At 50.7% G+C, this 14,040-nt stretch overlaps 1 protein-coding gene across 5 annotated transcripts in view; it reads right to left on the reverse strand.

The window, feature by feature from the left end:
- The window catches only part of PTPRU (protein tyrosine phosphatase receptor type U), an 88,599-nt gene that overhangs the window by 37,645 nt on the left and 36,914 nt on the right, over positions 1 to 14,040 (reverse strand). For all 5 annotated transcript variants that reach the window (XM_019979718.2, XM_070774933.1, XM_070774929.1 and 2 more), the window contains exons 8-14: positions 12,178 to 12,486; positions 8,175 to 8,284; positions 7,679 to 7,880; positions 7,242 to 7,344; positions 4,544 to 4,817; positions 3,545 to 3,581; positions 2,482 to 2,620 (exon numbers count right to left, since the gene is read on the reverse strand). In XM_019979718.2, the coding sequence (XP_019835277.2) occupies positions 2,482 to 2,620; positions 3,545 to 3,581; positions 4,544 to 4,817; positions 7,242 to 7,344; positions 7,679 to 7,880; positions 8,175 to 8,284; positions 12,178 to 12,486 (1,174 nt within the window). The remainder of the gene's footprint in view (positions 1 to 2,481; positions 2,621 to 3,544; positions 3,582 to 4,543; positions 4,818 to 7,241; positions 7,345 to 7,678; positions 7,881 to 8,174; positions 8,285 to 12,177; positions 12,487 to 14,040) is intronic.

A 14,040-nucleotide genomic window follows, 5' to 3' on the forward strand; every position in this document is an offset into this window, starting at 1 on the left:
ATACCCCAGGCTGAACTGAACACCCCCATCCCTGCCAAAGCTGCTCTGCCCCATGGCACCCACGGTGCAGACTGAGGGAGCCCTCAAGAGCACAGTGAACCCGGAAGGCCAGGTAGGATTCGGGGGAAAGCAGCAAGAGGCTACAGAATGGGACTGAATGGCTTTTAGAGGATCTAAGAAGGGACAGGGCAGAGGCAGGTGGCTACGGGGAAGGGATCCTGGAGGCTTCCAGTAGCAGCTGCATGAAGTGGAGGGCTTCCCAGTGAGGCTCTGGTAGCATCTCTGACCCATCCATCCTCTCTTGGGCCTGGCACTCTCTTTGCTGGGGTGGGTGACCTTCCCTACTTTGCCAGTCTTCCCTCAAGAGTAGATCTGGAGAGACTCAATACCGCCTGCAGTTCCCCGAATCTGACCCCTCCCTTACAGCCCTCTATCTGTGCCACTCCTCACCCCCCAGGGCCTCGCCCCCTATAGGAACTTCTGTGTGCCAGCCGTGGTGAGGCCCTTCACATGCCAGGCCACAAGGAGGATGAGCTTTGTGGTCAGGCCTGGGTCCAGTCAGGACCTGCTACTTAAAGTGACATGAGCGAGTCGCTTAATAATAGTTTCCCGACCTGTGAAAAGGAACTTAGATCTGCTTTGTGAGTCAGGATCCAGGAAGGAAAAATTCCCTGATGTCTCCCGAGTGCCGGAACAGCGCCTGGTACACAGTAGGTGATCAGTAACTACGGTTCTAATGGGTGATGTGTGGAGAGCTCTTGGCACAGCATAATACTCATTAAATGACAGTTTAAATGATTTTGCCTCAGGAAGCTTCACAGGGAACAATCAGAGCCTGATGCCCTGAACAGACCATCCCAGCACCCCACTGCTGGCATGCCCCCAACCCGAGACTCTTGGGGAGAGTCTCTTTCCTGCTGGTGCCTGGCCTCAGGCAAGGGGGTCCCTGCCCAGTTCTCCCTCTCTCCCTGGATCCTGCTTATCTGCTCCTGACAGCCCAGAGACCCAGAGCCAACCCACCCACACGTGCCCAACTTGGCAGCAGCAAGGGTCGCAGAAGCCAGAGCCCAGGAGGGGAGAGGATGGAGCAGGCTCTATCTCTGGCTCCCGGGTGACCTTGGGCAGGTCTCTGCCCCCTCTGGGGCTCAGCGTCTCCATTCCTCAACTAAGGGGCTTGGACCACAGTGTCCTGGGGCTGCCTGGTAGGGAATGAGGTGGGGCAAGGAAAATGAGGTGGGGCAGGGTCTCAGAAGCCCACCGAGTTCCAAACCAAGGCTCAGTCTTTAGTGCCCCATGTACTGGCTCTCAGGAGAGGTTTATTTAGTGTTTTGAAGATAGGTTCTGCTGCTTTTGGAAGACGGGAAAATCACTAGGCTAGACATCCTTGAGGGAGAAGGCAATGGCACCCTACTCCAGTACTCTCGCCTGGAAAATCCCATGGACAGGGGAGCCTGGTAGGCTGCAGTCCATGGGGTCGCTGGGAGTCGGACACGACTTAGCGAATTCACTTTCACTTTTCATTTTCATGCATTGGAGAAGGAAATGGCAACCCACTCCAGTGTTCTTGCCTGGAGAATCCCAGGGATGCGGGAGCCTGGTGAGCTGCCGTCTATGGGGTCGCACAGAGTCGGACACAACTGAAGCGACTTAGCAGCAGCAGCAGACATCCTTGAACTACAATGGCAGCTCTCAGTGTCCAGGTTCAGAGCCTCCACAGTTCTAAACTTGGAGATTCTCAGAATCTCACATCCTGGATTTCTAAAACTCCAAAACAGTTTAAGTTCTAGGTTCTAAGATAGGCTGGTATTCACTCCGCCCACTGTGAAATGTACCCGAAAGTGCCTCCGACACAAACATGAGGCTGGACCTTTGAGGCCTGGGAAATGGCAAGGGCAGGAAGGGAGGTCTCCTCTGAGTCACAGGCCCAGAAGGACTCCTCAGGGATCAACAGTAACAGAGTCCAGGGCAAGCTGAGCCCAAGAGAAGATGGAGCCTGGGAAGAGCCGCTGCTCAGGGTCCTCGGCGTGAAGGGGAGTGAGCCCCGCCCCCCACTGCTCAGGGACAACACGCCAAACCCGTGGTTAGGGCAGACGAGACGGCAGAAGATCTCTCGTGCACTGAGGATGCCAAGTCAGGTCACCTCCCCACCATCCCCATCAGAACAGCCCAGCGGGCACAGTCGGGTGGGGCCCACTCCCAGCACGGCTCCTTGGCAGCGGGCACTGAGAGCCTTTCCCTGGACAGGGGCACCTGGCACCGGCCAGACCTGGGCTCCAGCCAAGCCACTCTGGGTCAGCTCCATCTGCAGAGTCTCGGGCTTCCCCTCACCGGCTTGGGTCGATCCACAGGCCTGATGCCCAGGTTGGCAGCCCTCCACACGCCCGCCAGGCGGCTGCCCAACCAACCCTTAGCCTCCTCTCTGCTCACCCGGCCTCGGACAGGCAGAAGCCCCGGGTGGGCCAGGACACTGGCCTCACTCACCCCTTTCGGATGATAATAATAATGGCCCCCAGTAGGAGGATGAGGACAGCAAGGCCCCCCGCACAGATGCCCAGGATGAGTCCCATCTCCTCCGACCTCTGGGACACCTCCAGGGGCTGTTTGCTTTCCTTGCAGGCAGCTGGGGAGAACAACACAGGACAGAGGATCAGAGTGGAGGCGGGAACCACCTTCCCCCTGCTTGCAGAGGTCTAAACTCCGGGAGTTGGTGATGGACAGGGAAGCCTGGCATGCTGCAGTCCATGGGGTTCGCAAAGAGTCAGACGTGACTGAGTGACTAAACTGAAGCCCCAAGGAATAAACCAGGCTGCACAAACAGGTGCACAAAAACATCTGCCCATCATCCTCAGCACATGTCCCGCCTTTCAGTCAATCAGACCCATCTCTCACCGTCCCTCCCACCTTCCGCATCCTCCGGTCAGAGGCCTTAGGTGTCCTGTGCCCCTATCTGGAATAGCTCCTCATCAGAACAGCCCAGCAGACACAGGACTGTGGTGCCCACTGCGATGCCCTCTCTCCTGCCTCAAATCCTCCCCATCCTTCAGTGGATGGGGGATGGAGGATGTGTACCGGGCCTTCAGACGCAGCCTCCTGCCCTCCTGGGAGGCAACAAGGGAAGAGAATTACGTATCGAGGGCTCGGTTAGGGCATCTCAGGACTGGAAACCACCCACATTCCCCATCTGGGAGCAGAGTCAGTGCTACAGGGTCCATGCTATCCCCCTTCTCCTCCCCACAGGAAAGGGGGCAGATACAGACTCCAGGACCAGGGTCCAGTACCCACCACCCCATTCCCAACTTCAATGGCTCACCCTCTGCCAGGCCCCTTCTGTGACCATAGTGGTGTGAGGGTGTGTGCCCAGGCTGGGAGAAGAAGCCCTCGAGATGGGGCACATAAGGCCCAAGAAGGGAAATGTTTCCTGGCCCCCACCAGTCTGCCAGACCTCCCGCCTCAGCTCCCACAGCCCTGAGTGCCCAGCGTCCACCTCCCCAGAGCCCAGCAAGTAAGAAACCTTCGGCGGAAGGACTGAATCAGGGGGACTTACCCTTCCGGGCGAGGCGGATGCAGTTCAGCCGGGTCTCCTGGAGGCACAGATGGAGCGGGTCTCAGCACCGCTGAAGCCAGGACCTGACCCTCCCCAGAGGCAACCTTAGACAGGCTGTCTTGGCCCTGGTCAGGGTTTTTCTGGTGTGAACTGTAACTAAACACACCCCACCAGCAGGAGGGTCGACGGGGAACCAGGGACGGAGGGGCCAAGAAGGGGAGGGGTCCACAAACAGACCGATGCCTTAGGAAAGTGGAATGAGATGGGTGGGAACAGGAAAAAAAAAAAACAAGGAGTGGGTAAGGAGGAGGTGCTCAGAAATGAGGGTAGCGCTCAGGTCCAGAGGTCCGCTTGGCCAGGGGGCAGCCTGGAAAGGAGCGATCCGAGGAGGGAGGAGCCTGGAGAAGGGCGGGGCTTCAGGGAGGGAGGAGGCGGGTCCTAGGCTTCAAGGTCAGGTGAAAGCCAGACGAGGAGAGGGACACCCTCTGGAGCCAGAGGAACCTGAGATGGAAGACCAGGGCCTCAGGAGGCGGCAGGGACCAGACTGGGAGCTTGGATAGAAATGAATCCGGGAAAAGCCCACCAGGCTCCTCTGTCATCTCTGGGATTCTCCAGGCAGGAATACTGGAGTGGGTTGCCATGCCCTCCTCCAGGGGATCTCCCCGACCCAGGAAATCAAACTCGGGTCTCCTGCATCGCAGGCAAATCTTTTACATCTGAGCCATCAGGGAAGAAGCCCCCGGAAAGGGTTAGTACTGGAGAGAAGGTGTCTGGGGTTAGGAGGGCAGGGCTCAGATGGGTAGGCAGAGGTGCACAGGGCTACGGGAGGCCTGGGCGCAATATGGGGAAGGAGGTGGAGAATACGGTTAGTGGGAGGCGAAGGGTGGAGGGGTAGAGGATGGGGCATTGTCTCCAGCTTCTGTAGCAGCCTGCTCCGGCCTGTCCTGAGCCTGCCCCCCTCCCCTACCGCCCCCACCACGACCCTGGCCGGCCCCTCACCCCCTTCAGGTGGCTTGCTGCCTGGAAGTAGATGAGATAGGCCTTCCTGGGCTCAAGCGGTGGGTTCCAGAAGCCGCGGTAAGTCTGGTTGTCACCCACAGTGAAAGGCATGGCCTCAGGCAGACTGCTGGCCGCCAGTTCGGCCCCGAAGTAGTGCACCAGGCCCCGGGCCAGCGCTGCATCGAAGGTCAGCGGCACCGGGAAGCAGTCCTGGCTGCCAGGCTCCCGCCGGAGTCTCCGCGGCCGCTCCTCCTCCACAATCACCTGGTACACACTGGACATGGGGAGGGGACAGGGCAGTGGTCACAGTGGCCAGAGGACAGGGAGAGCTATCTGGTGACTAAGGGTGCGGACTTTGGGGTCAGGCTCAGGACAGCCCTCATCTCAGCTCTGGGCAAGTCACTTAGGCTCCCTGGGCCTCAGTTTTCTCCTCTGTAAAATGGGAATGATTACAGGGATGGCTGCATAAGGTAGAGGTGAGCAAAGAGGCAAGTTTAACAAGCAGCCAGTGCCTGGCAACTGTTATTACTGTAACTAAGGCTGAAAGTATGTGGGCCCTGCTCAAGCCAACAGAGCCCTGAAGCTCCACCCTGACTCCTAGGGCCTGGGAACCTCAAGTCCCGGGCTCCAACCAGGTTCCCAACTGTTCCCTCTAGGCCTCAGTAAATTCGAGTAAGACACAATGCATTCATTCATGCAGAAAGTTTTTACTGAGCTCAGACATGAGTCCTACGCTGGGCACCTGGGGCTCTGGGCTTCCTGGAACTGGCCTCCAGTGGGGGAGCCAGTCACTGAGCAGGCAAACGAGGTCACACTAAACCTACGTCTCAAATACTCTCCCAACCCAGAGGCAGCCCTGGGTCTGCAGCTCTGAGCCTGCCATCTCCCAGGCCTGATGGCTGATTTGTGTTCCCTGGTCTCTGTCTCCCGATCCCATCTTGTGTGTGTCTATTTATTTTCATCACCATACTGAATGGCCTTGTCCTATGAGCTCCTCCAAATCCTCTGTGGAACAAAGCCAAGAGTAAATAAATGAATGCTGACAAATTTAAATCTTTCCACTCCCAGCCTCAGTCACGTCTGGGCGTGTGACACCCCATACTGACAGCCTGCACTCTGGGAAAGTAGAAATGCCTTTTCCTTGCTCTCCAGCTGTTTTTTTTGTTTTGTTTTGTTTTGAGCTCCCAAGTTAGGAGGGAATCACCCTAGCACCCTAAGATTTAGGCCAGACAGGTTCATCCCATCTTTAGCCAGCCCAGGCCCCTCTCAACTCCATTTCCCAGGCCGAGGTCAGGCCTCCTCTGGCCCCAGGTCCCGCCAGGAGATGCTAATAATCATGAAGCGTGAACAAAGCACATCTTGATCTGGGACAATCACCATAAGGCACAAAGGAAAGGGAGGCTCAGAGAGGTGAAGGGACATGTCCAAGGTCACACTGTCATCGGGCCTCTCCACCTCACATGGTCCATTCCTCGCCCCATCCCAGGCTTGCCTGAGACGCCTGACTGGGCTGCTCACAGGATCCCCCAAGGGGACAAGGAAAGGAGAAGGTGCTTCTTTTTTGGAGTAGTTGGGTCCCCAACTCCTCCCAATTCAGAGGCACCAGTGTCCTGAGCCTCCTGCAAAATGCCAAATTCCACTGAGCTCTGCAGACTTCTTCCTGCAGCTCCCGTTAGTGTCTGGGAATCAGCCCAAATCAGACTGTGCAGTAGCAAATATAGGGAGGCAAAGCAGGAGGAAAAAGTGAAAGCGAGGAGGAGTGAGGAAGTGAGTGAGTGTCAAGAGCACCTGGGAAACCCCCTGCCACCTTAGGGGGTCTCAGTAGGACTCTCTCATGGCCAACTGCAGGCTGTCACCCTCTCCTGGTGCCTGAGCTTTTATGGGAAGGAGGGGGTGGACCAGAGGGCCAGGGAGGCTCCATGACTTCAAGGAAAGGTACAGCCTGTACAGGCTTTCAAATCCCAGCGCTATCACTTACCAGGCGTATGGCCTCAGGGGCACATTATTCAGGCTCTCTGAGCCTGCTTCCTGATGCGGAAAATAAGGGTGCTGATACCCACTCCACCGGCTGCCGTGAGGATCAAATGACTCATGCAGGTAAAGTCCCTAAGATGACGTCTGGCCCACAGGAAGTGTGTGCACACATTGCACAAACACACTCACACTCTCACATACACACACATCACACCCACAATCACACACACACACACACACACACCCCATCTTATCTCCAGCACCTTCTCCCCAACAGAAACAGTCACTGCAGCATCTGCTTTCTCTGCAAAGAAGTAGGGAAGCCAAGCTCTCAGACACTCCAGAGAGATGACCCCATGTGGCCAGATGCCCTAGCCTTCCAGAAAACTCATCCTTGTGTCTCCCTCGACAGGAACCCCCAAAGGAAAAGCTGGGGAGAAATAAAGCCCCAAGGTGTCAGAGGTAGGTCCTCTGGAGAGATCCAAACAATCTCCTGTTCAAGATCTTGTGACAGTCACCACCAGACAGCCCACGACCTGAGGGGAGTGAGTGCCAGCCTTCCACCTGCCCAGGATCACAGAACATCCTCCTCCTGACACTCTGAACTCTGAGGAGGAGACTGAGGGAAGACAAGGGTGAGCGGGCCTGGGTTGGGGTTCTGGGTCAGAGGACAGGCCTCTTTTACCGCCCTGACCTCCCGCCCCTCCGTTACATGCATGCCCACCTGATGGGCGCCCCGCGGCCCTGTGCCGGCCTCAGAAGCACGGTGATGGTGTTCTCAGACTCACCCAGCGGCGACGGCATGTCAGCATAATCAAAGCTGGGCGCTGGGGGAGGGGACAAGGACATAAGCCCGGAGCCTGGCCACTCCAGGAAGGCCAGGCCTCCAGGCTCCTTGACCTCTGCCATCAGACCGCTTCCCCTTCAGCCTCTGCCTCCCTGTTCCCTCTGACCTGAGCTTCCCTGACCCCTGACCTCAGCCCTCGGATTCCACCAACCATCTCCAGAACCCTCTGAGTTAATCCTCCCTGACCTCACCCTCTAAATGGTTCATTTATCTCAGCAGGAGTCCTCCATTTCCACCCCCAAGAAGCCCCACCTCCGTGCCCAGGGGACTCTGGCCCTCCCCAGAGGGGCCAGGCAATGTCAGGCGGGGCTCACCTGAGATGTTGGTGGTGATCTCGGTGAGCGCCGCCTGGCCGAAGCCTTTGCCCGTGCGGGCCCGCACCGAGAACAGGTAGGTGGTGCCCGGGTGCAGGTTAGAGAAGACATGGTAGGTCTCGTTGCGGAGCTTGGAGATGGTACGCCGTGGGCCCGGCACGTTCACCGCCGGGTCTGATGACTCAACACTCTGGTAGCTGATCTAGGGGCAGAATGGGCAAGAGGCAGGCTCAGGGGTGGGGAAGTAGCCTCCCACCCATCATGGTTCAGGTGAGCCAGGGAAATGGCTGGGCAAAGGCGGAGGCTTGGGGGAACCGTGGGTACCCTCAGCCCAGGCCTCTGGGTACCTTTGCCTTCTGCCTTCAGGTCCCCCATCACCCATAGGGTATGGACCCCAGCCACAGCTGAAGGAACTCCAATGATCACCTCTGTTCTCCCACCCCACACACTGCCCTCTCCAACCTGTGGGCCCACCGTCCACCAGGGCCCCACCCACCTCATACTGAGTGATGAGGCCATTGGGTTCCTGGGGCTCCTCCCACTTGAGGAAGATCATGTCCTCCAGCGGAGTGAAGGTCAGGGACTCAGCCGCAATCCCGCCAGGCACTGCGAGGGAAAGATGACACGGGGCAGGGAAAAGCAAGCTTTGGAACCAGATTCCAGCCTTGCCATCTCCTAGCTGGGACGCTTGGACCATTCAGCCTCTCTGAGCCTTGGCTTCTTCGCCTGTGAAATGGGGATGATAACAACACCTCCTCGACCAGAATTAAATGATGTGATGTACATGAAGCCCCAAGGCAAATACCTATCAGCACTCTCATATGGTCCGGCCTACGTCTGAGCGCTCAAAAAGGGCAGCTGGCATTTTCATTACTGTGCAGGAGGCATTTCGCAGAGAAGAATGAATGCTCCTATTTTGTTCCAGCTGAGTGGTTTTCAGAAAATACAGACATTTGCCAGAAAAATGAAAACAACTGCTTTACAGTGGCAGGATTATGGGTGGAGATGTTTTCTTGTCTGAAAATTACTAATTACACAAACAATATGTTCAATGTAGAAAATCAAAATAAGCATAAAGAAAAGTAATGGTACCGACAGTTCCATCACCCAGAGATAAACACTGTCAACATTTCAGCAGAAGCCCTTTCAGATATGGTTTTGTTTTGTTTTTGTTTTAAGGTATCATCTTCACAGCTGGCTCAAGGAATTTCCTCTAGGAAGAGAATGGCCTCCTTTGTTTGGGAAAACACTTTGATAAACCTTTGTGCGGAAGCTGAACTTCTAAGATAGGGGAAGGCGGAAACCAAGATAACAGCTCAAGAACCGTGGGTTAAAATTAAGTTAACCAGGCAATTCCACTATTCACCCACCAAAACGTTAAAAGGAAAAAGACAATTCCAAGTGTTGGTGAGGATGCAGAGCAACTGAAATTTTCACACACTGCTAGTGGGAGTGTAATTCAACACAACCGCTTGAGAAAACTGGATATTATGAACACAAACCCTGAAATCTAGCTGTTCCACTCCTAGGCATAAACCCATCAAAATTGTGTAGATCTTCAAAAAAAAAAAAAGAATCTACAAGAATTTTATTTGCAGCACAATTTAAAATAGTTGCCGCCACCGCTGCCACTAAGTTGCTTCAGTCATGTCTGACCCTGTGCGACCCACAGACAGCAGCCCACCTCTGTCCCTGGGATTTTCCAGGCAAGAACACTGGAGTGGGTTGCCTTTTCCTTCTCCAATGTAAAATAGTTGAAAGCAACCCAAATGCCTAACAATAGTAAATAGGATGAATAAATATTCACATAATGGATTATTCAGCAATGAGAATAAATTCTCTAGAACTGTACACACAACTTGGCTGAATCCCTCAAGCATAAAGCTGAGACAGAGAAGCCAGTCATAAAAAGAATATACACTGATCAGAAAAGGTAAAACCACAACTACAGACCTATTGGAAGGACTAAACTCCCAATGCTGACAACACCTCCTACTGGAGAGAATTCTGAGTACATGCTACCCCAAAATATGTCACTTGGAATAAGGATTATCTTGAGTTGAACTGAGAAGACAATATAGGAGCATACACAAGAAAAAATTCTCTACCTTTCCCCTATTTGCCTAAAAGTAGGACATACATTTGCACAGGTGCCCCCCACCCCCCGCCACCTGGTAGGACAGAAGTTAATCATGGAGAAACCTCTGGACCCTTATTAGCCCAGAGGAATCTACCTAACAAACTTTACTGACCACCATTAGTTTCCCCATACATTTGATTTCCCCTAATTTGCGGCCCCTAGAAGTTTCAAGTCCTTTTCTTTTGTCTTGTCACTTCTCTAAAAATTCATTGTTCTTTGGTTAAGATGCTTTATAAACCCAAGTTCTTACCACTCCTTTCAGTTACTCATTACTGAGTACTCCCTATTATATGCAAAGCGTGTGTTCATAAACTCCTGTTTCCTATAATGGAAAATAATCTGAATATATATATGTGTGTATATATTCATATATATATACATTATATAAGCTTTTGAAAGATTAATAAAATTTATTTTATTATATATAATAAACTGAATCCCTTTGCTTATGCCTAAAACTAACACAATATTGCAAATTAACCACACTTCAATTTTTAAGAATATATAACAAAAAATAAATAGAATTTATAACAAAAATTTGTTTAATATTTTTATCTTGTTAATCTATCTTTGCTCAGTCAATTTACAGGATCTGAGCCAATGAACCTCAGATAGGTTAGGAGAAAAAAGTTAAGTTTCTCCTCCCCTACATTTATAATGATTTAGGGTAAACCCCTCCAGACTTCACTCCCACCCCCAGCAAACCCTCATCAGTGCAGGGCACAGGGCATACACACTTCCTCAGGTGAGTGGGGTTTTCTGGAAATTGAGAAAGGCCTTGAATTTTATATCTGGGCCACTGCTGTGCAGACAGAAAATTGTACATGTGAGGAAACAAACAAACAAAAAAACTATTAACCAAGAAGCTTAGGGGTACCTGGGGATTTACAGCAATCTGGAGGAAGGCTTTGGACCTGTGCTGAGATTAGAATGTAGCTATTAAGAAAAACAACTTTCAAACAGATGGCCAGCTTTGAAACCCAGCTCTGCTACCCATCTACTAGTAATGGGACCTCATCGGCAAAACGGGAATGGTAACAGTAAACAGCCAGACAGGGTTGTCGTGAGGTGCGTGTGCATTAATATATAAAAAGCGTTCTGAAACTAATGAATGTGAGCTTGATATAAGTGGAACAGTACACTCAACAATGACAGAATGCACATTTTTTTCAAGTAGATATGGAACATTTACTAGAATTTAACCATATATCGCTGGTGGCTCAGCTAGTAAAGATTCCACCTGCAATGCAGGAGACCTGGGTTTGATCCCCAGGTTGGGAAGATCCCCTGGAAAAGGGAACTGCTACCCACTCCACTATTCTGGGCTGGAGAATTCCATAGACTGTATAGTCCATGGGGTCGCAGAGTCGGACTGAAAGACTCACTCACTCACAACCATGTATCAGGCCATAAAGCACGGATCAAATTTCAAAAGACCAAAATTAGAGCGTGTACTCTGACTATAGTGTAAGCCAGAAATCAATAACAAAAAGATAATTAGAGAAATCCCAGTCAGAAATCAAACAACATAATTCTAAATAACCCTTGGGTCAAAGAATGAATCATAACAGAAATCAGAAAATATTTTAAACTGAATGATACTGAAGATAGGATATAGCAAAACTTGTGTGATAAAGCTAAAGCAGGGCTGAGGGAAATTTATAGCTTTAAATGCATATATTAGAAATGAAGACAGGCTCAAAATCAATGATCTAACAAGCTTCCATATCAAAAAACTAAAAGAACAGCTGATCAAATGCAAAGAAAGCATTTTTAAAAAGAAATAGAACAGAACGAAAGTATAAAATTAAAAAAATAAACTAGGCCAAAATTTGGCTCTTTGTAAAGATTAATAAAATGTATATACTCTTACCAAGAACAAACATGAGAAAAAAAGAGAAGATACAAATTTCCAATATCAGGCATGCAAAAGGGGATAGCATAATAGATCCTTCAGACATTCAGTAAATATAACAAGAGAATATTATAGCCAACTTTATGTCAAGATAGTTGACAATTTAAGTGAAATGATCAAACCCCTAAAAACTCAGTACACCAAAACTGATACAAAGACTAGAAAGCCTGAATATTCCAATATCTATTTTGAAAATTAAAATTGTTATTAAAAACCCTGCCACAATGAAAACCCCAGGCCGAAATGACTTCCCTGGTAAATGTTCCCAAACATTTTAAGGAAGAAATTATACCAGTTTTACCCAAAGTCTTCCAAGGAACAGATATTAGTATCATTACTCTGTTACCATACAGTCGGCTTAAACCTAAGCAAAAAATCTCCTACAGGAATTTCAGTCTCAGACACGTAGCGTCTGTGGGCACCAGGGATCAGGAGGCCTCTTACCGTCCTCGTCTGTCTGGAAGGTGACTTCCTTGCCCTCTTTGCGCCCCTCGGGGTTAGTGAGGACGAGCCGCACGTGGACATTCCGGTAGGGCAGTAGGTTCTTGATGGTGTAGCGGCTGACACCCCGCTCCATCTTCACACACTCCCGGACGGTCTGGTTGTGGCTGCTGCCCAGGGTGTAGTGATAGCACAGGGACACCGAGTAGGTGTGGCAACGTGTCACGTTGTAGCCCAGCGGTTCCCACTGCAGGGTCAACTGGCGGGCCTGGATCTCAGCAAAAGCCAGGCCTTTGGGGGCCCTCATGGGCTCTGGGGAATCCAAGTAACAGAAAGGGTAGAAGAAATAGGAGGAGAAGTAGGATTAGAGAGAAAACATCAGGCAGCTGACTAGTTTCAACCCTCATTTGCCCCCAAGAGTCCAAGAGACCCCTCAGTGCAGCAAAAAGGGAATAAAGTGTATGTTTTGGAGTCAGGCAGGCCCACATCTGAATACTGGCTCTGTCGCTTGCAGCTGACAACTACTGGCTAAGTCACTTTATCTCTCTGAGCCTTAGTTTCCTCATCTGCAAAATGGGATAATAGGCTCGATCTCATAGGATGGCTGTGAGGTTTAAGGTAAAACATGCAAAGCATGTGTAGCAATGGCTAATACACAATGTGAAAGTGGCTCAGTCATACCCGACTCTTTGTGACCCATGGACTATACAGTCCATGGGATTCTCCAGGCTAGAATACTGGAGTGGGTAGCCTTTCCCTTCTCCAGGGGATCTTCCCGACCCAGGCATTGAACCAGGGTCTCCTGTATGGTAGGCGGATACTTTACCAACTGAGCTATGAGGGAAGCTCCAATACACAGTAAGCCATCAAAAATATTAGCTATAATTTTTTTAATAATACAGTTTACTTCCTATTCCAAATTCCTTCTGAAGGAAGTTAAGACAGTCTGAACCAACCAACTGTTGTATTTTTCTTCATTCTCTGTTAATTCCAAACTTGTTCTAAAACAGTTTACAGTAATATGTACAATATAATAATACAGAGAAGTCAGCATAATGGGGGAAATGAGAGCCAAATAGCTAAATAATGCCAGAGAATGTTAGGAAAATAGAAATGCATGCCATTAGGTCCCACATGGAGCTATAAATATAAGGCTCAAATTAGGTGATGAGTTCCCTGGCTGCCAAAGAAAAAAGGGAAATACAATCTGTTCTATAAAGATGATGATGATGATGGCTGTAAACATTCTTGGGGGCTTTGTCTGTGCCAAACATTGCTCTAGAGGCTTTAAAATGCTTTATCTCATTTAACCTTCCCTGTAATCTAACAGAAAGCTGCCATTATTAGCCTTGTCGTGCATGTAGAAATAGAGGCACACAGGAGAGATTAAGTAACCTTGCTGACTGCCACACAGACAGTAAGTAGTGAAGCTGGAATCCAAACCTGACAGGCCGGCTTCAGAACCCACGCTCTCAGCCACCACTACTCTGCCTCCGCACGAGGAATTCACTGTCCAAAAACTAAAAATACATAAAAATAAACCAGGAAACTTCCTTGATGATCCAGTGGCTAAGACTCCACTTCCCAATGCAGGTAACCGGGTCCGATCCCTGGTCAGGGAACTAGACCCTCGCATGCTGTTACAGAGATCAAAGATCCCACGTCCAACTAAGATCTAGCACAGCCAAATAAGTAAAATATTTAAAAAATAAATAATAGAATCAGTTCTAATGAGGTGGACGAAACTGGAGCCTATGATACAGAGTGAAGTAAGCCAGAAAGAAAAACACCAATACAGTATACTAACACATATATATGGAATTTAGAAAGATGGTAATGACAACCCTGTATGCGAGACAGCAAAAG

Source organism: Bos indicus, chromosome 2 (genome assembly GCF_029378745.1).
Source record: "Bos indicus isolate NIAB-ARS_2022 breed Sahiwal x Tharparkar chromosome 2, NIAB-ARS_B.indTharparkar_mat_pri_1.0, whole genome shotgun sequence".
NCBI classification, from domain to species: Eukaryota; Metazoa; Chordata; class Mammalia; order Artiodactyla; family Bovidae; genus Bos; species Bos indicus.